This window comes from Empidonax traillii, unplaced genomic scaffold, assembly GCF_003031625.1.
Source record: "Empidonax traillii isolate 1590-97213 ecotype Southwest subspecies unplaced genomic scaffold, ASM303162v1 scaffold311:size671644, whole genome shotgun sequence".
NCBI classification, from domain to species: domain Eukaryota; kingdom Metazoa; phylum Chordata; class Aves; order Passeriformes; family Tyrannidae; genus Empidonax; species Empidonax traillii.
Window position 1 is genome coordinate 17,734 of NW_020955504.1, and position 27,693 is coordinate 45,426.

The 27,693-nt window shown below is 42.8% G+C and overlaps 1 protein-coding gene across 3 annotated transcripts in view; it reads left to right on the forward strand.

The window, feature by feature from the left end:
• Positions 1 to 2,042: 2,042 nt before the first annotated feature.
• The window catches only part of PPP1R14C (protein phosphatase 1 regulatory inhibitor subunit 14C), a 53,868-nt gene continuing 28,217 nt past the window's right edge, over positions 2,043 to 27,693 (forward strand). For all 3 annotated transcript variants that reach the window (XR_003572048.1, XM_027891177.1, XM_027891178.1), the window contains exon 1: positions 2,043 to 2,438. Coding sequence is in view for 2 of the 3 variants with exons in the window: in XM_027891177.1 (XP_027746978.1) it covers positions 2,160 to 2,438 (279 nt within the window). In the remaining variant the exon portion in view is untranslated. The remainder of the gene's footprint in view (positions 2,439 to 27,693) is intronic.

The following is a 27,693-nucleotide window of genomic DNA, read 5'->3' on the forward strand; positions in this document are numbered from 1 at the left end:
CCATACAGATAAGGGGCTTAACTCTATGTGCTTTGCTTTGAAGAACTGGTGCTTTTTTAGATGAAAATCTGAAAGCTATCACAGCTTTTCAAGACCAATAATAAGATTTTATCATATTAGGCTATGATCCATTTAGCAACACAAGCTGAGTTTTACCTAAATAGCTTGATGAGGCTCAAATGCCTCATGCTAGCCTCTTGCTTGCTCAGTGTTGCATCAAGTGCAGAAAGCAGAAGAGTCTGAGATGTCACTGCTACCACATGGCCATGCCAAACATCAGCAAGGATCTGACTGAAGCAGACACACCTAGGTAATTATGGCTAGTTATCCATGCCTCCGTCCCAACTGCCCCTTGCTGACCTAAGACATCCACCCCCAGGTCAGTGTGTACAGAGGATGGTTCCCACAGCCATATCCAAGCTTTGAGACACCAGGCACTACCAGTCCCAGGTCTGCACATGCAGGAGGTTGGCTTCTGCCCCTTGTCACAGGCAAATCTCTTTGCTAAAAGGGATGGCCTGGGGTCCCTAACCAGTGCCTGTGTTAATGTTGTTTGCTTACTTGCAGTCATAGGCACATTTTGGTGCACATGACTGGCCATCGGTGATTTCCCTCAATGCCTCCTGGGCGACACGAAGCTGAAAGCACAGGCTAACCTGTGCATTTTAGAAAGAGCCATCACCATCGCCATGTGCCATCACCACATGGCAGTCCTGTTTAATATCTTTTGTATCTTTCTTGATGGGTCCTGCACTTTGGCCACGACAACTCCTTGCAGCACTACAGGCTGGGCACAGAGTGGCTGGAGAGCAGCGACGCAGAAAGGGACCTGGGGGTGCTGATCGACAGGAGGCTGAACATGAGCCAGCAGTGTGCCCAGCTGGCCAAGAAGGCCAGTGGCATCCTGGCCTGCATCAAGAACAGTGTGGCCAACAGGTCCAGGGAAGTGATCCTTCCCCTGTACTCAGTGCTGGTGAGGCCACAACTCAAGTACTGTGTCCAGTTCTGGGCCCCTCAGTTCAGGAAAGACATTGAGGTGCAGGAGCAGGTCCAGAGAAGAGCAACCAGGCTGGTGAAGGGACTTGAGCACAAGTCCTATGAGGAGAGGCTGAGGGAGCTGAGGTTGTCTAGCCTGGAGAAGAGGAGGCTCAGGGGAGACCTCATCATTCTCTACAACTACCGAAGAGGAGGTTGTAGCCAGGTGGGCATTGGTCTCTTCTCCCAGGCAACTAGCAGTAGGACAAGAGGGCACAGGCTTAAGCTGTGCCAGGGGAGGTTTAGGTTAGATATTAGGAAGAAATTTTTTACAGAGAGAGTAATCCAACCTTGGAATGTGCTGCCCAGAGAGGTGGTGGATTCTCTGTCTCTGGAGGTTTTTAAGATGAGACTGGATGTGGCACTTAGTGCCATGGTCTAGTAACCATGGCACTGTAGGATCAAGGTTTGGACTTGATGATCTTGGAGGTCTTTTCCAACCCAATCTATTCTATGATTCTATGATTCTATGGCTAATCGTTACACTGACTGCTGATGGCTTGCAATATTTGCTGTTTGTGTTCACTGTCCTGGAATCATTCACACACACACTCCTCGGGAAGAGAAGAAAACGATCGCATTCAGCGTCTTGATGCTGCAGGTATGCAGTATTTATAAACGTAGCGTGTATGACGGGGCAACACACAATTTCTTTAAAACAACAACAACAACAACAAAAAAGCCATAAACCACCCAGCAAGCCGAAGTTCCCGGGGAGCGCCCTGCCTCGGGCACGCCGCTCCGCCTCTGCCGGCGGCGAGGAGCGGCCGCCCGCGCCTCGCTGGCAGCGGGGGCGGCCCAGAGGCTGCGCCGCCGGCACCGCGGCTCGCTGGGGGTGCTCCGCGCTGCTCTCCGCCGGGCCGGGGCGGTGGGAGAGACGAATCAAGCCGAGCCCAGCCGTGCCAAACCGAGCCGCGCCGCCCCGCCCCTCTCCTGTCCCCGCCCCCGCCGGTGCGGGCCCACCCCCCGGCGGCGGGGCCGCTGCGCCGCCGAGCCATGCGAGGCTTTAAGCGGCAGGTGCGGGGGAGCGGAGCACACGCACAGGCGGCGGCTGCGGCGGCCCGGCGGTAGCGGCGGGCGGGCGGGCGCCTTTGGGCTCGGCGGGAGCCGCGGCGGAGCGGAGCATGTCGGTGGCGACCGGGGGCAGCGAGGCAGCGGCGGGAGGCGGCGGCGGGAACCGCGTTTTCTTCCAGAGCCCCCGCGCCGGCGGCGGGAGCGGCGGCTCCTCCGGCAGCACCTCCCGGGAGGACTCGGTGTCGGCGGCGGCGGCGGTGGTGCAGGTCCAGCAGCGGCGCCACCAGCAGGGGAAAGTGACGGTGAAATACGATCGGAAGGAGCTGCGGAAGCGGCTGGTGCTGGAGGAGTGGATCGTGGAGCAGCTGGGGCAGCTCTACGGTTGCGAGGTGCGGGGCCCGGGTCGCGGGGTCCCCGGCGCGGTTGCTGCCGCCACAGTCCCCTCGCCCGCCGCTGCCTTCCTCGCCCCCGTCATCCTCCTCCCGCCCCGACTCGCCTTTCGGCGGTGGGCAGGGGAGCGCTGTCACCGCCACCTCCAAATGACATTCCTGGCCCGCCGCCCCCTCCCTGCCGCCGCCCCGCGCCTCCGCGGTGCCCTGCCGCAGGGAACGGGGGAAAGGCGTTCCCCGTCCTGCAGAAGGGGTGTCCCCCGTCCCCTCCCGAGCTGAACGGGAGGGGACCGCCCTGCGGGGACGGGCGGTGGCTGCCGCACGGCCGGGCACGGAGCGGCCCCTTTCCTCTGGGATGCCGGGAGGTGCGCCCGCGGCGTGTTTGGCCGGGAGCCACTGTCCCTGCAGCCCTCCAGGGCAAGGCGGACCGGGGCTTGGGGCCAGGCGGGCTTCGATCTCCGTTAGACGCCGGGCTGGGCGAGCGCCGGGGCGGCCGGCGGGCCGGGGGGGACAGCCATGTGCGGCGGGCGCAGGGCGAGGAGGAGGAGGAGGGAACGGGAGCTGCGCGGGGGCTGTGCGGAGGTGGGTGTTGTGGCGGAAGGACTCCGGTGCGGATACGGTCCCCTCTGGGCCGTGGTTTTGCATTATCCCGACCAGGTAGATACTGGCCAGGAGATTTCAGTGAGGAGTTCGAAGATCATTAGGACGAGAATGGACAACACCGGGGGCTTGTATGTGCCTAATTTGTAGGTATCAAACCTGTTTTTCTGTTACTCCGGGCAAAGAGCGAGTGTTGCCAGAATGAATTCTCTTTAGTAGAGGACAGGTGAGCAGGGCGGTGTTTCAAGATTGTTCAAAGGAATGGCAACTGTCGTTGTTCTTACAGAGATGATGTTGTAAGTAAAGGAAGTACCAGTACGTTGTTTTGTCAAAGCTTCATTAAAAATGTAGACCTTCTAGTCCCCAGGAGATCTTACCTCCCTTCCACCTCAGGTATTTACTGTTACAAAGGATCAAAATGTTATGGCTAACCTGGGGTTTGCACATATTTTTCCCATCAGTAGTCTAATTCACTTTTATTAGAGACTTCTGAAGTGAGATTTGTTGAAGCCAAATGTGAATTTTGCAGCTAGCATCTCTGGAGCCAACATCTCACACCAGGGCTCCTGGGCATTCTGGAGCTAGGAAGGCAAGAGCTTGACAGTCCTTGAGGTGTGGAAGTCTTGAGTGGATGTGAAAACGTAAATAACTTGGTTGGAATATCTAGCACACAGGTAATATAAATGTTTAAAGAAACTCCTTTAATCTCAAAACCAGCTTATCAGCCAATTTGTTAGAAGCGTGCATAAAAAATGTGCATATCGCAAGTTAAACTTCCTTAACTATTCACATCCATGAGCTATGGAAAGGAAAAATACAAACGGAAACTCTAGTTAAAAATAATGAAAATAAACAGTTCTTACTCTTTCTCTTGGTGTGACTTGCCTCTCCAGTCTCATGACTTGTTTAGCCACATAGCCTGTAGGCTGGAAGGATTTCTCTGAGGTCAGGAGTGTTTACAGATGTTTGTGTGAACTGATGATTTTGTGTCCGTGCAAGCTCATAATGTAGTTAGTATCTGGTCTGCTGGATCCATCATCTGGTTTAACTCTAGCTATTCAAAAGCACCAAGCCTTTTTGAGCTGTGTGGCTTTGACATCCAAGCATAATTGTTCTGTTTGTAAGAGAATGCAATACACAGGACCAAACCAAAGCCCAAAGGAATTATTGCTACTCTTCACAGTATTCAAATCACAGGCTTGTTGAAGGAAGGTCTTTCATTCTTTTCCTTATTGTGGTTTTTGCCTCCAACAAAAATAGAAAAAGATCTGCTTTAAAAGCAGGGCTCTTCATTAAGGTGGGAACCATATAAGTCTGCGTAAAACTGACTTATTTGGTTTCTGAGGTGACTCTTAGAGGGAAAAAATGGTTTGACACAAAAGATGAAAATATTTTTAGCTTTGAAGGCTGAGGGCAAAAATGCTTCAGTCGTCTTCTGCTCTTCCTTGCTATTACGCATGAACTCTATCCAGTGCCAGCACAGATAATGGTAGTGAAAAGGTCAAGCAATTAATATGCTATCAGAATAAAGTTGAAGATGCATGATGAGTGTAGCGATTAAAGACAACAGCAATTTAATGCAAGATGCTTTCCCTGAATCTGCTTGAATTACTTTTAGGCTTAGAGATATAGCTCTCAGGCTGAAATTTAATCACCTATGCAGACAGTTAATAACCCTGTCTGAGGGCAGGTTATGTGTGTGTGGGGAGGGGGTTGGGAATTGCTCACTTTAACTTCTGTAGAAGATGTACTATAACTTCCCAATGCAATGACACTTAAATTCTGAAACAACCTGAAGTCTTTCATGTCAGAAATAGACATCAAATTGTTAATCCTGGAGGAGCTAACCAGTGTCAGTGTTTTATTGCTATTCTGATTCAGGGCTCTGTTTCTAAGGAGCAATGCACTTTATTCCTGGGAAAAGCAGAAATAAGTAGAGGGCACTTGCAGTATGATGCTCTAAAAGTCTGCAAGAAGACTTGAGTGTCTCTGTGGGACTGCATAAATGTAGTGCCTGTTCGCTGTTTTCCATTTAAATAATCTTTCCTATTATGCTGAGATTCATCAATAAGTGGATACTTGCAGAAACACTCCCTTTATTTAAAGCCAAACATGTATTCATAGTCTCTCAAGTACTTGCAAGTCGGCTATAAACCTCTCTTGGCTTGATGACAAAGTTTAGGAGATGAGGTTGGGAAATAACGAAACAGGTTTGTTTGTGTTCTTTTTCTAGTAGATCTTGTCTTTACTGATACACTTCTAGTTTTAAAAATTGGATACCAAGCAATATAATGGTGTTGGGGGGAGTGGTTTAGAAGGAGCTGTTTGAGACTATTTTTAATGCAGACTACAGTTATATGATACCAAGATCAGCTTTAGAAAGGTTACTTCCACGTGATGCAGACTTCAGGGATAAAAACCAGCCTGAATGGTAAAGGGTTACCAAGGTAGGAAACTTTAATAGGACCAGAGAGACTTAAGCAGGATTTGTTGGGCACCAGAACCTTCAGGCTAATGAACTCAGGTCAAGTGCTTCAGGTGAGTGTCAGTCTGGCTGTTTGTTTCTGGGACTGCTTCATTAAAAAAAAGTTTTACAACCTGTTTGTTCTGGTTTCTATGAATGCTGAAACAGGTTGTGGTCACAGGTTACTATATTGAAAATGCAGTGCCTAATTGCAGGACTTGGATTGACTTCAGTGTTGACCTTTACTAGGTATCTTGTTTCTAAAAATAGTTTCTCCACAGATGCTTTGTGTTTTAGGCTAAGTCCATTATTGGTTAAGAATTGCAAAATAATGCTGCACAAAACAACTTACATCATCACTGTTCATTCCCTAATGGTTTGCAACTTGTAGTTCAGCATGAAAGTGATGACAGTAGTTTTCCAGATGTATTATCTACATTGTGTGCACCTGCCAGACTTGTACAACTTTATATACGAAAAAAGAGACTACTGGATTTGTCCCCAGAAATCATTCAACTTTGGAGGTGAATTTCTGTTCTCTGGGGTCCTGTGTACCCATAGCTGTACCATTTGCTCTAAACAACACACAGATTTTGCATAGCAATGAAGAAAGATTTTGTTTGTGCTATGGATTTGTTGCTGAATATTTTTTAACGTAGAGATTTGCATGTGCAAGTCAAATGGGTCCTTAGATTATACACTCTAAAAGCTGAATATTAGGCTTACCTTCTAATATGAGATATTAGATAATTGCTAACCTTTGCTGAGTAATAAACTATTTTATTAGAGTATGTCTACAGAAATCAGTACTTGTCAAAGGATATGATGTTGGTCTGGAAGTAAGAGGGTCTTATGTCCAAACATACCCCTCTTCCATTTCAGAAATGGAAATAACCTGGGATTCTGTTTAAAAATTCACAGTACAAGAAAATATAGTTGGCAGTGCTGTTGATGGCTCTTAAGACATTTCCTTTAGGAGAACAAACCCATGCCAGACTGAGACAAGGGAACAATTTAAATCAGTTCTGCATGGATCGAGAGCTCTCTTTCCCTCTGTGCTCTGTGACTGTGGTGCTGGAGAACACCCTCTTTGGCCACCCTCCTGAAGCTGCTGGGATATGCTAACAGTGACCACTTGTCCCTAATATAGCTCCAGATAGTCTCTTGGTCTGTGCACACTTCAATTTGGACTGGTGGTTGCTAGACAGGAGAAGACAAGAGGAAGGCCCTTATTTAGGCTGGAAAGAGTGATCACAAAAGTAAAAATTTCCTAGCCTTCCTTTTCTCCTGCTGCACAGATGTCTTGACTACAGTGGTCAAAAGCTAGTGGCAAGGTATAAAAGTTGGACTGAGGGTTGGGAGGAAGGTGAGCTGTCTGTCTTGTATGAGGCTTTCTGAAAAGGATGGATTTTTGCAAGAGGGGTTCTATTCAACCGTAAGTTCTGAACAAATTGACTATATCTTCAAAATATATTCTAAATACTGGATTTATTTAAAATATATTTTAAATACAGTTGCAGACTGATGGGAGGTCTACCAAAAACGGTGCTGCATATGCTGAATAAAGTTCCTCTGCATTTCCATCCAAGCATGCATTGCTTGTGATTTGGTGGACTTGTTTGCAGCTCTTTCTCCCCTACTATTTGGGACTGTATTTATAGGGGGCACTGTCCTTTGGCACAGTATGGACCATCTTCTCCAGCTCACTTGCTCATGGATCACAAGACTGCCCTGCAGATCCTGTGTCTGAAACAGTTGCCATGGTTACCAGTGATCCATTCTGTTTCGGGGTTGGAAAAACGGTGGATCAAAGGGTGCAAGGACTTCAGGGCCAAACATTTCCACCCCTGAATTCTGTCCTTTCCAAAACAGCCTGGTCAGCATGCTTATAAGACTGCCATGTTATGATGTGGACCTGATGGTGTGATCAGGTGCTACTCCAGGCTCTAGTGAGATAATGTTTGAAATTCATTATTCATTTCTCAGAAAGATATTTGGTAAGAAAATCTACTGAATAAACCACTACAGATTTTTGCCTACTGTCTGACTCTTTGAATAGACTTCTAACTTGTACTAAGATCTCAAAAATGATAATTGTGTGTGGACTCCTTTCTGAATTGGTCAAAAGTGGAAAGAGGCTGAGAAGTGGAGAGAGTGTAAACCCTTTAAAAAGATGCAAGTCAGTAGGACATATAATAAAAGATTTATTTCTTCAGGAGATTGAGTATTACAGTCTAGATGCATTGGAGTGGAGTACTTGGAGGTCCATCAAATTGCTTATAAATGTATCTGGATTATATATTATTAGATATATTATTCCTTTCGACAACTATTACTATTGTCAGACCTCTGTGTTGTATGGCTTGAACTTTGGAGATGGCAGGGATGCTGCTCACCATACCTGTGTCAGTTGAAGAGCTGCTGTCATCAGAGACTTACAAAGGACACAGGCAACACAGGTGCAGCAAAGGCTTATTCTGTCATGTAGCAACCACAGAAAGGTATTTGAATCCTAAGAACAGAAAACAGGAAGCTTAAAGAAATGCATGTTGTTGTAAAGCAAACCTTGTAAAATGTGTCCTGTTGCTTTCAGGAAAGCACTTTTCACAGAGAAAGAGTGGCTTAAATACCTGTAGGATGCCATCATCGGTGATGAAGTCAGTCTTTTTCTAAATGCACTTCTTAAACTCTCATCTTAAGTTCTAAAGACTCTGCTCTAGTAGGAAAGATACCACTATTCAGCTACTTTCCTTCTTTTTACATGCAAAATTTGCATAACATCTCAAAGGAATTCAAGAAGAGAGAAGTTCATCAAAGTCAAGTGCAAAGTTCTGCAAATGTGTTGGTGCAATTCCAAGCACAAATAGAGGCTGAGTGGAGAGTGAATTGAGAAAACCCTCAGTAGAAGGGCTTGGGGGTGTTGGTTGAGGAGAAGCTCAAAATGACCTAGAAATGCGCTCTTGCAGCCCAGTAAGCAAATGGCATCCTAGGTCACATTAAAAGCAGTGTGGCCAGCGGGTTGAGGGGAGCAGTTCTTCCCCATTTATTCCAGTCTTGTGAGACCCCACTGGGAGTTCTGTATCCAGCTTTGGGTTCCCCAACATAAGGACAGGGACCAGAGGAGAGCCGCGAAGATAATCAGAGTGCTGGAGCATCTCTCCTGTGAAGACAGGCTGAGAAGGGTTGGGATTGTTCAGTCTGGAGAAGACTACAGGAAGACCTTAGAGGGGGCCTGCAAAAAAGCTGGAGAGGAACTTTTTACAGGGGCATGTAGTGAGAGGGCAAGGGGGATTCATCTTAAACTCACAGAGGGCAGGTATAGATTAATTCCTGTAAGGGTGGTGAGGCACTGGAACAGGTTACCCAGAGAAGTTGGGGACTCCCTGTTCCTGGAAGTGTTCAAGACCAGGTTGGATGGGGCTCTGAGCAACCTGGTATAGTGGAAGGTGTTCCTGTCCATGGCAGGGGGTTGGAACTAGGTGATTTTTAAGATCCCTTCCAACCCAAACCATTCTATGATTGCAAGAAAATTATTTTTTTCTACTATTTGTATAGTCTAGATGTAATTTCTGCACTGGTTATGGTTCACTGTTTTATCTGAACCAGCAACAGTGTTCTTCACTTCACAAAACAAATTACCTTTCATAAGCTATTCCATAGCAATTTTTTTGTCCTTTCCATCTCTGTTCTAGATTCAACTGGTCTCTTTGCTGAAGCAGTAGGTGTGGTTGTTTTATAATAAGGTGGATAAATAATTGATTGCTTACATCACTTAAGATTTTATAATTGTACTTCTTATAAACAGTATCTTGCAATCTTTATGGCTACAAAGACTCTTGTGCCTTTGGGCAAATTGCTTTACCTAGTGCCGGTACTTGGTTATCCAGGGTAAGAAGGGAGAAGAGGAGGTGGAAGGGAGAGCATGGGTACAATAGAAAAACTGTGGATAAGAAAAATAAATGGTAAACTATGCTACAAATCATGCAGTGAATGTAGAGCTGAAGGGAAAGAGGGGGAACTGGTCGTTAATCTACCTCCTTTTCCCATTGAAGTTCATCACACAAACTCATTATATTGCTTTTGGACACGAGTCTAGCTTGGATGCGTCTGTACTTGTAGCACAATTAAACTACAACATGGATGATCTATCCACACATAGCTGAGAGTGGGTTATGTGGCACTTTGTTGAGGGTGCTGGGCTGACTTGGGTGCTGTTGGTCCCTCGTACCCCTGTGTTACGACAGAGTGGGATCTCTCCTTATTCTCGTAGGTTTGCATTAGCTCATTTAACCTGTGCTGTGGAAGCCAATGCCTAAAACAAAAATAACCCTGTTTAAATGAGGAAAATAAGTATTTCATGGCACACTTTACTCTTCTTAGAAGGCATGGGGAATGTTTCTAAATAGGTGCTGTATCTAAATAAAAAGATGTGAAATGAAGTCTTACTTCAACTAGAACAAGTACTGTGATAGTTTAGTCTCATGACAACACTAAACTAATTATCTATTGATTCTTGCTTTGCAAAGGCTGGCTGAGCTCCTGTTTGCATTCTTATAGTTCTCCCTTTAGAACAGCTTATGTGCAGCCACTTAAAAAACACTGTACTTGGCCCCAAGCCCAGCCAAAACACCCTATACAATTTTGTAGTGCATATTACTGTACGTAATGTATACATATGGTATCCTAACAGCACAGGAGATGCTGATAGAAAAAAAACAAACTATACCATCTCTAACCTGATTCAATCTGAGTTATGGTCACCTTGTCTCTTGTCACCACAGGTGATAAAGCAGCAGCTATATCAATCCATTCTTCCACCAGCCCTGTGTCTTACCTGCAGTATTCAAAAGCTAAATTCTCATTTCTTCCTGTCTTACATCTAACTCCAGAAACTTCTATTTGACAGCACAAATTGAGTAGGTTAGACATGGCCATCCATCTTTGTCACTGCAATTTTTGGCTGCCTGTTGTAAAACATTAGCAGTGTCTTTTGCTGTTCCCCTCTGTGGATTGTGGAATTATGGAAGTCAAGATTTCTAGAACTTACTAATGCTGGAGAAGGAGGATGAAATTTTAATTGTATGCAGTCCATACAGCAGACTGTATTTCAAAGGGAAGAATAAATTTAACCTGTAAAGATTTTCTTGGAACAAGGAATTGTTTGGGCAGAGGTACGCACTGTAACAAATCAAGTCTTCTTTGAAGTGATAAGTATTTAATTCTGATGATCACATTTGAATAACAGAACTGTTACCTCCCCACCACACCACCACTCACCCCACCCTGGGAGCACGATATCTGTTCTCAGAACCGGTTCAACATGGCATCTTAAACTATTTTTGGGGAACACACAGATCACAGCCCCAGAAGGCATCTTGTATCTTTTCAATCCATGTGATATTTATCAGCAGCATAGATCTAGAGGATCTCAAACTAGAGAAAAATGATAACTATACATGCACTATAGGTCTTTAATTATTAGAATGCTTGTAGATAATTAATTCAGTGTATTACTGTTCAGCCTGTAAAGCAAAGCTAGTAGAGAAAATAGCATTAATTTAGTGGCATAATGGTAAGTAAATAAATGGCTACCTTGTGCAGTGGTGCTAGTCTACAGGTGACACTTCAGAGGTGACTGAGAAGAGTTTACCATTCTAAATGGGCTGCCAACAAAGGGATCACACACTTCAGTCCAGTGTGTTGGACTTCATAAATGCAAATGATGGCACAATCAATGCCTAATGAAAATCCTCTTACCAGACTGTCTTAATAGGATTACTTTCCAGAACACAGAATTGGGAAGGATCTCCTAGGTCATGTGGTCTTCCTTCTCATTTGCAGATAAGCTCTTTACATTTGATAGAATTTTTTAAGTGGTTATTTGATGTTTGTTTCCACATTATTTCATATATTTAAATATATATTTTAAACCTTTTAGACACTAGTCGCTTTCCCATCCCTTCCATAAAATATAGAAAGACATAGACAGAAGATCAATGCTTGCTTAGAATGTGCTTGCCTGGACTTTCACTCTGAGGTGAAGTTTAAACAGATTGTAAATGCACTTTGCTGCCTGTCCTTACTCTGGGCGTCACTGGGCTCAAGTGACCCCACAGTCAAGGGGCAGAAGTATTAGGGCAGTGATTCTGCTATAGTTCAGTTACTGCTGCAGTATTTTGAGTAGATGACTGCAGACTCTGGGAGTAATATGCTCACTAATATTTCATGTAATTAATTTGGCAGTACTTGGAAAATACATGTTAGTGGCTTAAGATCCTAACTTATTTTAGGACTTGAATGATAACCTCTTTAAAGCAGATATCTAAAGTAACTCCAGCATGGTAGAAACGATTTGTTCTAATTTAGGTTACTGGCATAGAACATATTGACACATTTACTTTAAACACAAAGAATGCCCTGAGCCTTTACAGTTGGTTGCTTTACATTTTAAAAGATAGTACCTGAAGCACATAGTGCGCCTTTTTTTGTCAGAAAAGAAATCCAAATGTTCTAGAATAAATTACTGTGTCTTTTTGGTTTTGTTATGTTGGTAGTAATCATGCTATTTTAATCTTATGGTCAAATTCTGTTTTAGGTTTGTTGAGGTAAAACTGCATAGTTGTCTTTCTTAAAAAGCTAACAAAAGCCCCTAAAATTTGGATTATGTTAATATTGAAAACTGTATTCGCTCTGAGTGCAGAAACTGGTTTGGGGAGGAGCTCTGTAGTAACTAGCTCACTGGCAGCCAGAAGCATCTCAGCTCTTACTTCAGCTGTTGCTGTAGTACTAGTTTACGAGTCTGCTTAGCTAAAGATTTAATCAACTTGCTTATAGGTATCCAGCTGCTATTTGTTTATCAAACCAAAACTCTTACGTAGAAGGTTTGCTTTAGGGTCTTGAAGTAATTTTGATAACCAAAGAATGCATTTATATGAGGAAGCAAGATATCAGTCTTTCACTTTATAATTTGGAGACTGTCTTGTTTCACATTGCCTGCAAAAGAGGCTTCTAGGACTGTTTCTGTAAAAGCCAACACCTAAACAAACTTTGTCTTTTTTTTTTCAATGTCTCTGAACACTTTTTGCTCTCCTTTTTTTTTTTTTTTTATATTTGTATCCAATTTCACCTTAAAATATGTAATGACTACATTTGATATTAGAATTGTTAGGTCTTACTCTCTGCTAGTAGTTTGTAGTGCATTGAATGTAGCAAGTGGAAGGAGGTAGGACAATGTATCAAAATAAATTTCTGGGAATCTGACAGTGAGAAGAAGCACTGGAATCAGTGGTCCTGTACAGTCTTCAGCTCTCTTCACCCAGGGTTTGCTGTCCTTGGTGGGATAGTCACAGCAGATTATCCCACCTCCTGGATCTGAAGTTGTTTGCAAATTCATTTTAAAGATGCCTCAGGCACTTTTCCATATTTTGCAGTACTGGGACTTGCCTGTGTAGCCAAGTGGTGTCTCTGGCCCCTGGGGAAGAGGAGTGTCTGCTTTAAAGCATGTTAGAACTCCTGCTGATATTTCTTGACATCAGTGGACCAGAGCCAAAATACATTGACTGCCAGTCCCTGGCCTGCCTGCTGCTCAAAACTAGTATCTTGGGTAAGGGAGAGGTCTAGCAGTCATCAGTGTGTAGAGCACACTGCTGTTCCCAGGTGACACTTGAAGGAATGACTTGTTACAAACCATGAAAGCAATCCGGATCTCTTGCAGACTCAATTTCTTCAACAAGAAGATTATGTGCCTTCTAGGTTCTGCAGGGTACAAGAGCACTTGTTTTGGTACCACTCAATAAAATGCTTTCCCCCAGTGCCCCAGAAAGCAGACTTCTTGTCTCCTGTGTTAAATACGAAAGGATGTAATACTTCTGACTACAGAAATATTGACAATTGAAAACTGTCTCCTATTCCGACCAATAATATTTTCATTGGCTGGCAAGACAAAAATGCAAAGAGAAGACCATGAGTGTGTCAGATGCTTGATGTATCCGTACTGTATGACTTATTGCAGAAGTCAGTTTACACACGGTTTCTCGGAGTAAAGAAAATCAATACTGGAGACTAACAGACTGTTTTTACATGGCTGCTGAAACTGAGGTGAGGAGAGCCATTTAGAAGCCTCATTATATCATGTGCTCTTTCCTTGTGTTCTTTCAAACAATCTGATGGAGTAATTAATCCTTGAAGTGCCTCAGGAGGCAAACCTACTTAATTGCACTGCTGTTTAGCCTAAATTCCCAGAGTGCGGAGGACCTGATATGGATCCTGTTTGATCAAAATTTCTTCAGAGTATAGTTTTTAGGTGTTTTTCATCTCCATTCTTACAAAAAAAGTAATCAGTCTGTCAAATTTGACCTACTATAGCATTGTCTTAGTCGCTATTGCATTCTTCCTGTGTGCAGAACTATGTACAAATTGCAGGGAAGCAGTCAGCAGGATTTCTGTTACTTGGAGATAGAGAGTGCTCTTGTGAATGAGCCAAAAGTAGGGATGTCCTATGACATCCACTGGCATAATCCTCAAAGCAGCACCATTTAGAAAACTCCTGATGGCTTTAGTTCTGTGCCTTTTAAGGGTGACTGTGTAACAGTGATTTAGTGTACAACATGTATTTGCTAATACCAAACTATTTCTGCTCGCTGTGAAAGTGGAGGATGACAAAAAACATGGCATGTCCTTCCTATCTGCTTTGGAGTGTTTTGCTTAATAGAAGTGACATCCAGGCATAGACTTAGCTGCCCTATTTTTATATCAAGAACACAAGGCATTTGTTTTGGAGACAGTACTTGATTTTTAACAAATGTCTTGTTGATATTGGATCCATGTTATGGGTACGGTTAGGAAGTGCCGAATGCTTCTTTCTTCCTCTGCTCAGTATAGTCTGTGATCAATGCCTCTTCTTCATTTAGCAATTTCACACTCTAGTGATTCCTTTAGACTTCTGTAAGATGCACAAATTAGACAACAATTTCTGAACCAGCGTGTTCTGGATATATTTGGATCAGCTGAAGTTGTTTGATAGTTCAGTTACAAAAACAGTAAAATACCAGCATTAGTACTAAAGAAGGCTAAATTAAGTCTGACTGGATATCAGTTTCTTCTCTGTGCTTACTAATGACACTGCAGCTGCACAGTGCAAAGTTCTTTACTTTGTCTGCATAATAACCAGAGATTTTTTTTTTTTATTAGCCCTATGGCTGAATAGAATGCCTGGTGTGCTCTACTATGAGTGGCAGATGGTTTTGGGGAAACAGGTATTTTGATATCTTTTCACTGTAATCACATCACCTCACCAGTGGATTTTCTTCTGTGTTGTGCTGAAGATGTTAGAGAGCTGCAGCCACTGTAGCAGGGGATTGAATTTTATCATCAGAGTTACAGACACCATGAGGTGTAGAGTTCTCAAAATTCAGAATCTTGTGGCTTTTGCTCTTGTATTTCACGTGATGCTTGTTTTTCATCATTTACCAGCAATGGCATGAATCCCAGAGAACTTGCTGCTCCACCTTGTATTTTGTGCATGCCCCCCACCTGCTGGCTACATTTCTGCTTTTACTACTGGTGGCCCTAGGGTAATTTACCCTCTTAGGAGGCATACCACATGTCCTGCCTTGTGAACTGCTCTGAAATTTAAGTGCTTGGGAGGATGGAGTGGTTGGTAACTCCTCTGGAAACCGTTTCCTAGCAAGTGCAAAAGCTGCAGTTGTTGACAGGGCTCTGAGGAAATGGGGATTTTCCCATCCTTCCTCTATCTACTTCTCCACTGATAAAAAATGGTGTTCAAGTCTGTGTTGTCATAAATACCATGCCTTTGACTAGTGGAGAACACATACACCTCTCTCCTCTAGAGCTTACTTCTGTCCATCTCTGCAGTAGGCAGTAAAAGGGTATCCACTGCCTCTGAACCAAAGGGAAGTGTTAGGTTACTGGGGCCACATAGGAAAGAGATTGGAGAAGAAAAGAAGAAAATGAAGAGTTGGGTGGACCTGGAGAGGCAGAACTAAGGTAGAGATGGCATGTAGAAAATGTAGGCTGCCTGCCTTGTCTCCATGCTTTTCCAGGTTATTTCTTTTACTCGTGTGTACTTCAAATCTAGATGTGTGGGCATATGTCTCCTTGCCCAAATTCTGCTGGCTTGCTTGTGCCAATTTGATAAATGTAGGTAATTATTCTTCTGGCTTGCTTTCATCCTGTACCCTCTGTCTCCTTCTGTCTTTCTCCCCTAAAGACTCACAGAAATATTCACGGTAGTGAAAGAGAGAACTTAAGAAGTCAGGGATTGTAGGGACAATAAGATTAACAATAGTTTGTTCTGAGTCTGCTTCCCATGCTGTAGTTGTTGCTCTTCAGACAAGTGAGAGATGGAATTTTGTATTTTAAGAAAGGTTGTTTGAATAATGTTTAAAGCAGTGGAGAGTCTGCTGGATATGGATTAGAGGGAGAAGTAATACAATCACTGTCAGCAATTGCTGGTATTTCTACAATTAGTAAGGATGTCTGTACATTTAATTCTGAGACATGTGATGTACCAAAATGCTTCTGAAACATTTCTCCAGTGTTTTTTGTAATTTGTACATCTTATCTGGGCATGTGTCTTCAGGTATGTTTGTGCAGGTGCCCCCTCACTCCACGTCTAACACCGAGAGGTGAATGTTCACTGTAAATCACTTTTCCTCAGGATTTTCTGGGATGATAGGCCTTCAGCAAAACAAATTGTTTAAGGCCATAAGGATTTTCTCATGGAACAGGAACTACCAGGTCTAAATGTCAGAGGTACAGACTACAGCAAAAATGAAATAATAGACAGTTTTGCGTTGTTCTGCACTCTATATCTTCTAAAAGCATGTTATGAGGCAAATTTTTAATAGAATCAATTTTTCACTCACCAAGCCCAGCTAAACACTTATTTAATTTTAGTACTCCACCTATGGTACAAACAGTTAGTGTTAGAAAATTGCAGTCTTTCAACATTACTGTCAAAATGACCTGTTCACCCCGTCAGATTATGGCATCTGCTGTTATTACAGAATACCACTATTTTCTCATCCTTTTGACTTTACAAAAAGGCAAAATCTGAACTATACTTGCAATTATTTTCACAGTGCTGAACAGGAGCACTAGGGATGTACTTCTGAAACACTGCAACAGACTGCCTGTCTGCACCTTGAAAAAGTGTGTTTCTTCCCTTCTCATTTTCACAGCTGCAGTGCTAAGCGTAAAAGCAATGAAGTTAGAGTATGTCTGACTCTCTCCTTCCACACTGGCTTGTTTTTCATGTCGTGTGATTGTTTCTTTTAGCAGTCATCTAGGTTTATGTGGGTTTTGTTTTTGCTTTTGCTTTTCAAGTGGTCAGTTAGCAAATCAGCATGAAGGAAGTTTCATAAAGGCCTAGCCTGGGAATTTCTTGCCTCAGAATACAAAATACCTAGACATATATAGATAAGGCAAAAAGAAGGGAAGCCATCTGTGAGTTAGCAAAGACTGACTTGCAGAGTAGCTGTGCACAGAGCAGTTGGCTTTCAGCTCTGCTGCTGTAGATGAGTCTTTGCTTGTGGTAGGCTGAGGAGAAGGGGAAGAATAATAGCAAGTAGAGGGTGTGTGTTATAGGAGGAAAATCAATATATGAGATGATGTGCTTGTTTGGCATTACTCTAGCTTAGCGTTTGAGCTTTGCAGGAAACGAGGCACGGAGTGAAAGCTGGAAGAAAAGGATGTGGTCTCTTCTCTCCTCTCTCCTAATTTACAAGCACTCCCTTTTCAAATTTTGTAACGCTCAGCATGGAGCAGCAGTGATGCTGAAACTGACTTCTGGTCACGACATGGCTGCAGAGCCGTGGTAGTGCTGGTGAGGCTGCCTGGCAGTGAGGGGAGGAAGACCTGGGCACCCTTGAGAAAGGAGGATGGTGACAAAATCATAGAAATGTTTATGTTGGAGAAGGCCTTTAAGAACATTAAGCCCGAACATTACCTAGCATTGTCAAGTCTGCCACTAAACTGTGTCCTAAAGTGTCACATCTACACGTCTAAATACTTCCAGGAGTGGTGGCTCAACTCCTTCCCTGGGCAGCCTGTTTTAGTGACTGACAACCCTTTCAGTGAAGAAATTTTTCTTATCCAATCTCAACCTCCTCTGGTGCAACTTGAGGCCCCTTCTTCCAAACAACCGAGCTCCCTCAGCTGCTCCTCATCAGATTTGTGCTCCAGACCCTTCACCGGCTCCATTGTCTTCTCTGGACTTGTTCCAGCACCTCAGTGTCCTTCTTGAAGTGAAGGTCTCAAAACTGACCACAGTACTTGAGGCATGACCTCACCAGAACCGAGTACAAGGGGATAATCACTTCCCTTGTCCCACTGGCCACATTATTGCTGATGCAGGCCAGGATGCCATTGGCCAACTGAGCATGCTGCTGGCTCATGTTCAGCTGCCTGTCGACCAGCACCGCAGGTTCTTTTCTGCCAAGCAGCTTTTCAGCTGCTCTTCCCCCAACCTGTAGCACTGCATGACGTTGTTGTCATCTAAGGGCAGTAGCCAGCACTTAGCCTTATTGAACCTCATACAGTTGGCCTCAACCCATCGATCCAGCCTGCCTAGATCCCTCTGCATAGCCTTCCTACCCTCCAGCAGATCAACACTCCTACACAACTTGGTGTTGTCTGCAAGCTGACTGAGGGAGCACTCAGTCCCCTTGTCCAGATCATCACCAAAGACAGTGAACAGGACCAGCCCCAGTATTGAACCCTGGGGGACACCAGCTTTGACCCTGTGGCTGGCTGCCCGGTGCTGGGTGGGAGGTGTTTCTTGCTGGAATTCATATGGGGTTGTCTCTGCCTCTGGCTGCAAGAATGGTATTTGGTGAAAGATACTTCCCTTCCTTGTCAGGTTTTATGCAGCAGTCTGGCAGTGCCATGTGGGACTCAGGTGCATTGTGTAGCCCTGGACACCCAGTGCACTTGTGCTGCTCCTGTTCCATGTGAATTGCCCAGGCCACGGAATGGCAACCAGGGTTGTCCCACGCCCAGCCAAAAGCAGGCAGCCATGGGCAGTGGGGCAGCCCCAGCTCTGGGCATCTCCCTGTGGCTGGGCTGGGCTGGGCTGTGGTGAGCTGGCCCTGCTGGGATGTGACTCCTTGTAGTCCCAGGAGCTGACATGGCAGGCCATGGTGGTAACGGGGGTGTTCCTGGGGCCTGAGCACTCAGGTGAGTTTGGCTTCTTGCTCTGGCTTGCCTGTGAGCAGAGCTTGCTTTAGGATACATTCTTATGTATCTTATGTATCTTACAGGACTTTGGTCCTGAGCGCTTCTTAAGGTTGTTGGTGGCAAATGTGAGAAAGCTGTCCTTGCAGGGAGAGCTCCAGGTCTAGATCACAGGCTGTAATGTAAGGCTGTGAGGTATGTCAACATATGTGTCAGATACTGAGCTTTTAAAGATGTTGGTGCAGACCTATCTGAGTTATAACCAGAGTAGCCATGTGGAGCCCGATGAAGTGGTGTGTGTTGCACCATTAATTTAGTTTTTATGTAAAGACTCATTTTTTGAAGTCTTTGTTCAACCATGAAACCCATTTAAATGTCAGTTTCTGAAACAATGTTTCTTATTTTATTTTCCTCGTATCATAATAGTCTGAAATGCTGAAAGATTTTGCTTGCTACAGCCTCTTTGTTGCTGAGGATGAAATAGCTTTAAAAGGCAGAGTAGCCGTACAAGGAGGAGAAGGGAAGGGAGAAGAGGGGCAGGCTAAGCCCAGAGCCCATGAATGTTGTTTGGAGGAGCTGCAGTCCTCTTGGGGACTGAGGGCTGGCTGGAGGTGTTAAAAGGAGAAAAGATGGTAAGAGCTTGAGTACTATATCTTATCCAATATTCCTTCAGAAGCTGGCAACGCAATCCCCTCCTATCACGTTGTCATGGAAGTTCAGTGGCAGGTAACACAGGATAAAAGGAAGTACAGGATTTTTCTGGTTGCATCTTCATAACTACCTGACCTGCAAAGATTCAAAGAAAAAGGCTTAAACCTGTTGGATAGTAATTTCTTTGCAGCAATGTAAGCCAGTCTTGATTGCTGCTGTGTTAATGGTGCCTTAAAGGAAACTATCAGCAGGCTAATGGTAGCTTTGAAAACAAAACTTTTCATATCCAAAAAGATGAACATTTCCAATCCTAATGATCCATTTAACTGCAGTTATTAAATACATCACAAGAAAAATTATATGCAAATAAAAAGGAAGAAGCCTGTTAATGTAACATTGAGGCTGTGCGACTGAGGACAGTCAAGCAACTGGAAGACCAATTTTTTAAAACTGAGGTTAGTTTTCATTTGACTCTTACAGAATTTTTTTCTTCCTGTTTCCCAGATAAATATTTACATTGCTTTAATTCTGAAGCACAGTCAGTCTGAAGTGCTCAAAGGTTAATGAACAAAGCTTCAGCACTAAGGGCTAGCTAAGTATTTCTTCCACGTCAGAGATGGAAACTATCACTTTACGACTTGCCCAATGTCACACATATATTTTGTGGTAAGATCCTATTGTACGGTTATTGGAATCAGTCATCTATTTAGGCTGGGTTTAATTGTAGAACTAATTCACTATTTGTAATTCCTGTTTCCTACATGTGGAGCGCTTCACTCTTTCCCAAAACAAACTTCCTTGTGAATTGCAAACTTCTGCAGGGTAGCAGTCTTGTAGTGTACAAATTAATTTGTGTTCAGTTGACATGTTTGTTCTGTGTGCAAGATAACCTTGCATGTAAAACACAGTCAGATGCAGAGCGGGTGCACGAACTTGGGCTCCCAGGCCTGGTGTACTCATAAGCAGCATGGATCACTGTGTACCTAGGCACTTCAGTCCCGCATGCCCGTTGCTAGGACTGCTGGTATCTTATTCCCATAGTTTTTTTTCCTGCAGTAAAGTGAGCTGCTTTTTATTTCCCAGGGAATTGTGGGAACTTGGCTGTTCTTGGGGCATGTTTTGAGGGGGAAGAGAAGAAGATATTGTGGGAAAGCATCAAATAACTGAAATTGCTTTAGGGCTGAAATCAAAGAGCTATAACCATCAAAAGGTGGAAGAGAACCAGCCCACAAGAAAGCAGCTGTGAGGGTTTTGCCTGTAGCTCCAAACAGGCCAGGGTGGCTGGGAGTGTAGCACCAAGTGCACAGTGGACTATTTATGTGAGTAGGAGCTTGTTTGGAGCAATGCACAAGTAAAAGTCCAAGCTGACTTGCTATAAAAAAAAAAGTTAAAAGGAGACCTGAGTAGTTTCCTGTGATTAAAACTATTGAACGAGACAGGTACCATTGCCTTGGCTTCTACAGCAATGTGAAAATGCTCTGATGTAAAACTTTGGCCCAGTGCACAAAACAACTGTTATCACCTAAAACAAATTGCCAGATTTAAAGCATATATAGGATAAACCACCAAGCTGCACTTACCAAGGGATAGGTAATTTTTAACTGCAACTTGTTTTTCTGTATATTTGGAATCTATGTAGGTTGGGAGCTCAACCAATTGTTGCTTCTCCTTTGGCTCTATCTGAAGTATTTCAGGATTTCACATGAGTATTCCCTATTTGAATGAATACATGGGTTTTTGGTGATAAGTAGTTATTTTTTTCTCTATGTGTATTTTTTGTTTGTTCATTAAGAACAACAACATGAAGGAACTTAAAAATTAGCCTGCTTTCCTTAGTGCAATTGCATAAATAGTTGTCCAGAGCTACATCAGAAACCACAGCAGGAAACAAATTCTGCTTTGTTTTGAAACAAGGTGAAACTGATGTCCTAATTTTTCTAATTAAATACCGTAATGGTTTAAGCGTTTTGCATTGGAAAATGGTGTTGCAAATTTGTGTATTTTGGTTTTGAATATTTTTATGTTACAAAGTATCTTATGACTTGGCTTGTCTTTATTCAGTGGTAGATGCCAAAGGCACTATATGAAGCATCTTCAGCATTTTTAAAGCAGAATAAACATAGAAGTACTTTTGGCACAGCTTATCTCCTGCTTGCAGCTGTAGGTAGTGGGGATTTTAAACAAAGGAATAGTGACTATATTTGATTTTAGTGAGTGGCAGTGCGTTCTGCTACCTTCTTTTAACTCTCTATTCCATAGGCCAGTTAGAAAGCTTATGTTAGACTCTTTCCTGGTCATAAAATGCTACTTGTATGTCTGTATTCTGCTGTGCTAAATGACCAGGCAATGGCTGCTGAACCTGTTCCATATTCAGTGGATTTTACCCTGAGAACTCTTGTTAGGGAAGGGAGCACTGCTTATTTTGAATGTAGGATTTATTAGTGTCCTAACTCCCATGCTTGGCACCATGTGTGCAGAATTGAACCATTTCTGCTTTATCTAAGCTACCTGCCTGTGGGAGGAAAATGGGTACAGTGTACTTTACACGTATCTTCTACAAGCTGTGAAGATGTGTTTGAGGGGGTTGCTCCATCTTCTCTCTTCCAAACCATCTGGGTTTGGAAGAATCTGAGAAGGATTGAAAGTAGCTATTTGATAGCTTTGGGCAATAATGAAAAAGTGAGGTCCTCAAACAGTACACAAATGTAGCTGTTTTAGTAAAATCTCAACACTTTTCATTATTTACAGAAAACAGCTTTCCCTCTCACAGTCCTTTATGTTGTCTTTCAACCAGCAGATAGAGACCTCTTAAATGGCCCAAGCTTTCTAAGCCCTCCGTCAGAGGAGAGAGTCAGACATTTCCTAAGCTGTTGCTGTGACAGTGAAGCTCAGTAAACAGGGGTGTGCAGGGATAGAAAGTGCTTTTGCTGCAGTTCCTGGAGGAATTTCTAATGTTTAAACATGTGCTCGTTCTGGAAACATCCCAAAAGTGGTGAGGTGAACTTTAAACTCTGCTTGCATTGATCTTTTGAATGATTAAGAAGACTACCACTAAGTGAAGATTGGTGGGAAGGAGCTGATGATATCACCTTGTGCTGACTGGAAGGAGCCAGCCTGTGCCAGCCAGTGCCTTTTCTGAGCTAGGCTGAGAATGCTTTGACTTGGTTTGCTGGAGCAAATCTTGGCTTTGGAGGTTGCATATTTGTGCAACACAGCTTTACTTAGGGGAAAAAAATCTATCCACAAGCTTGGATTCAGGCCAATTACTGCATGAGAAAATTCTCATGCTGCTTCTGTATTTTGGCATGCTCATGCAGCCTGACCAGCTCTTAGAAAAGCGCTAGAATTTCTTTAGCATTTCAGGGTGCCAGACTAGTCATCCAAACTTTTAATTTGAAACTGGGTATTCTATTATTAGCTGTAGCCTGAAGTGATTTTCAGAATCCACCTGTCACTTTGATTCTGCTTACTCTTTATTTGCTTTGTTTCCTTGTTCATTGATAAGAGAAAATATTAAAGAAATGTGCATTCCTTGCAGCTTGTGGTTAATGTGGTATGCTAACGTGTTTTAAAATGCCTAATAAGAGTTTTGAAGAAATGTGGTAATGTAGGTTGGACAACAAGTGATTACATACAATCATGACAATGCATGTGGAGTCCTCTGAAGCTCAGGCTTTTGATTTGGGGGAAAAAAAGAGGGTTTGGGGCTACCTGAGCACTGATTTGCCACTACGTTCTGAAAGGGTCCTCTTCCACTGCAGAAAGTCTTCTGAACTGGTACTACAATGTACTTAAAAACCGAGCAGGAGCACATTATTTTTATGGGCATAAACACTTCTTCCAAGCTCAGGACAGCTTGCTGAACTCATTCAGATACAAATCCTGAAAGCAGCTTTTCTAGCCAATAGTAGTTTGGACTGTAACTAGATCAGGGTTGGCTGTGTTTTAAAGGCATTAAATGTGTTTGTTTCCATTATTAAGCTAAAATGACAAGCTAAAAACGTTTGGCAGAAAATTTGTCTCTGTGTGTGTCTTCTGCCATGCTAACTCTTATAATTCTAGCTTGAAATTGGCCAGAGAGCATGATGATAATTGTGAAATTTAGCTGCCTATTTTCACAAAACTTACAGACCTCCTGAGTATCTTCACTGAAGGTAAAAACTTCTTTCTTTATTAGATTGTGGAGAATCCAAGCAGATAAATTGTTATACCTCCTTACATATTCTTGAAAAGTAGAGGGCTTTATTTGGGCACCTGAGAAGCAAGACATGAAATTACAGGAAACCCACACTTCCTTAGCTCTGGTGCTCCCTAACCCATGTAATTGTTTCTGCTTGTTGTAAGAACACACCTGAGGAATCCAAACACAAAAGTGATACATAGCCCAGCCCTCTGTTGAGTATCACTTTAAAGTGGATGTTTTACTAAAGAAAATTACCCGTTAGCAGTAAGTCAGACTTTGATGTGAAACATTTTCAGGTGAGTAGTTATCCCCTGAATCTACTTTGTAGATGTGCCATTTCATTGGCAAAGGGAGTCTTAGCTGGTTTTGTGTGCCACAGTGTAAAAAAACCCGAACCACAAACAAGCAAAAGAACAAAATGACCCACCACAAAATATACCCTCCAACCCCCAAAACTCTGATGATCCTGTATGTTACCCTGGGAGCTGGGTGAACCCTCATTTCATCTACAGGAAGTCTTGTGGAAGTCAGCTGTTTTGGGATGCATTGGATGTAGTTTGTGCTGAAAACTATTTTGACAACTCAAATCTTTTAAAGTGGAAAACAACAGAAACATGAGACAGGAGTGGCATGGAGCTTCCTCTCTTATCTTTTTTTTTTTTTGTTGTTTTTTTTCTTTCCCAGGGAGGGAAAGGGAGTGCCTGACTTTGATCTTGTTCCCTTCCTTCCACCTGCTTCTGCGTGTGTGTTCATGCAGTTTCATGTCTGAAGACTTGATTATCATCTCAGGTGCTCCTGAAATACCTCCCATTTGAGAAAATCTGTTGGTGGAAATAGAAAATGCTTGTGAGAATTTGGAGGAGCAAAGATTATAGGAGTCTTCCTCATTAACATGTCTCTGTCCAGGCTGATTTCTATAAGGGCTTCAAATGTTAAGACTTTGTATATTTGTAAGAAAAGTAGCCAGTTAAAAATAATTTGATTGTTTGTTTAACACAGTATTATACTTTGAATTCAAAGTCCCTTTGAACTGGTTATTCTGTATTAAACATAAACTAGCACACAACTGGTACTTTAGAGGTGCACAGAAGTGCTTCTGCATTCCTTTTGATGGCATCAGTTCTGTAACCATGACTGTGAAGTCAGACTCAATGGGGTCCTGGTTTGCAGAAAGGGTGTGATTACTTATGGCTTTCATTTTGTCCCTAGAGTGGAAATGGGCTGCTGCAGGTATTTAGTTTATATGCAGGAGTTTTGTAGGCATGGGTCATATAAGAAGGAGCTCCACTGAAAGACTTTATTTTGGGTTCTTTGGAATTAGCTCCTTAGTTGTGACCTATTGGGTAATGATGTCAAGTTTCTTATACGTACTTCACTGCCACCCAAAGACTCTGGATTTCAGAGTATATGCTAAGTACAGTGTTAATGAGAACACTGCTGTCCTTTATATCTATCATTTTATTAAGTGGCAGTGTTTAACTGATTGTAATTTTCTTCTCCAGCATTTCCAATCCTATCTTTTATTTCAAAGGTGGACTAATGTGTCAAGAATGCAAAATAGTCAGCTATTTGACTAAAGTGTGCTAATGAGAAAAAGCTAAACTATGATTAAGAACTGGAACAGAAAGGATGCTCAGATTGTATTACTTCCTTTTCTTGTTATCTGCAAGTAGAAAATAATTTTCTACACAAAAGAATACAATACTATATTGAGTAAAGTAATTAAAATCTCTCCAAATTAAATGCTTGACTTGAGGAAGGTTATGGTTGGGTTTTTGGTTTATGTTGATCTGCTTTTTTGTTTTGGGTTTTTTTTCGGTTTTTTTTTTGTGTGTGGTTTTTTTCTCCCTTTTTGTTGTTGTTGTTGTTTTTGTTTTCTTTTTTTTTTAGGGGGAGGGGAGGGTTTTTTTGGAAGGGGTTTTTTCCCACACTGAAATTAACATTTGTTGGGTGATCAAGATAACCAGCCTGTAGTGTGCATCTTTAGAACTTCTGATGTGTTTCATTTGATCTGGTAGTAAAATAATTAGTCTAAAATACAGTGTAATATATGGGAAAATTAAATTACATTAAATGTGATTTGTAGCACGTGTCTTTTGGTGAAGCGTTGTGAGCTACACAATCAGCTGGACTTGAAGATGAGTCTGCCCTTCGTCTCACATGCTGACACAACCTTTGTCATGGTATACTAATTAACTTTATCACAATCTGAAGAAGGGCATTGTCTCCAACTTTCTTAATACTGTATGTTGCCTTCAGGATCAGAAATAGCAGCAGTGAACTTCAGCTTCCTCCTTAACAGAAGGATGTAGGTCTTCCATGTAGTTATATGAGAGATACTATTAGTTAGATTCATCTGCCATGAGACAGACCTCCAGGCTATAATGGCTTGATGCTCCCTTTACAGTCTCCCCTTGTTTGCTGTGGATGGATGGTTGCTCAATTGTAGAATCATAGAATGGTTTGGGTTAAAAGTACCTTAAAAATCATATAGATCCAACGTCCCTCCCATAGGCAGGGACACCTTCCACTAGACCAGGTTGCTCAAAGCCCCATCTAACCTGGTCTTAAACACTTCCGTGTATGGGGCATATTCCAGGGATGGGATACCATTTCTATGATAGCCATAGAAAACTGAGTGAGAGAATTCCCAGCTTGTGACTCCTGGGACTTAGTAAAAAAAAACCCAGTCATTTTTGTAGTGTTGCTTTAAAATGTTTCCCCAACAAAAATTATTTTGATCAGATAAAGGTCTCATTCTGGAAGACCTTTTCCCCTTGAGTTAGATATGACTGTTTACATATTAAGTGGCTTCTTTTGTATGAATTTTAGTTGTCATATCATCAATGTGTGTATTTGATAGCAGGGTAGATGAAGAAAGGAGACAGCTAACCTCTGTTTCCAAGACATAAGATAGTGAAAGGAAAGCGAGACTCACAGGAATGAGTAGCTGAAGTGTGAATCCAGGTGAATTCTTTGAATGGCTCCTTGAAAGACTGCTAGAAGCTAGAAACAAGCCAGTGTTGTCCAGAAGGAGGAAACACATGTTATAGCCTCACCTGATAGCTTGCTCAAGCTCTTCTACCTCCTTGCTATAAATATATTGTATTGGCTGACTTCAAGATGTAGAAATTTTGAGCCCATATTACACAAATCATGAGATAATTCAGAAAAACAAAGTTGGTCTGTCTCTTGAGCCTTTAATTGCTCTTGCCAGCATCTTCTGAATGATGCCAGCAAACTTATTAAAATGGCTTTGGCAGCTTTTACAGAACCTTTTGCAAGACCAAGCCACTGTTACTAGAGCCCTACTCAGATAGGCACTTGGTTGCAAACACAAATGAGATATAGTACTGCCTGAAAAATGTGGTGTTGGGGTGTCTAGTGATGGTGACTGCAGTGCATCCAGGGGAGATGGTGCATACAGAGACAGAGGCATCAACTCACTGGACATCATCTCAAGAATGTCTAGTAATGTTTCTGGTTTGTCTGTTAAGTAAAAAACTGTGTTTTAACTTACAACTACAGCGTTTTTCTGATGCTCTTTCATGTGTTCTGTTGCCTGAAAGACACATTTAAGCTTTTAACCTCTCCTCATAGGGATTTACGGAGAATTGGGCTCAAAACTTTTTAATCCTAAGCAAATTTTAGCTACTGTAGCTAGATGTAGTGCTAGAGCAGAAGGCATGTGTTGGTTCTAGCTGTCATATGGTCGGGGAGCAATACGCGTAGGCATAACGTGTGTTCCTTACAGCTCTGTGAGCGAAGCGTGAATGGCATTTTGTAAAAATGTTAAAACACTTATCTCTGGAGATGCCTCAGAACAAGGCCCCTACATGATGAGCAGGCAGAGGCTACTGTAGCATGAAGAGGCAGATTTTAGCAGAACAGAACAAGGTGTATCCGTACATGCTACCAGAAACCTTCTCCTCTAATATGGCAAAGCTTGTGCTCTTTGCTGAACCAGACTTCAATTCTGCTTGGTTATTTGTTCAGAGCGTCTCTCTTTGTTGTGAGGATCAAAGTACTATCTGGAGGTACTTGTGAGGTAAAGTGTCTGAGATTGTTTCAGAGTTTGTGTGACAACAGCATTTTTAATGAAAAGCAGAATGCATTTTGAAAATTGACTTGTTAACCGTTCCTTTTAATAAGACTTACGCTGG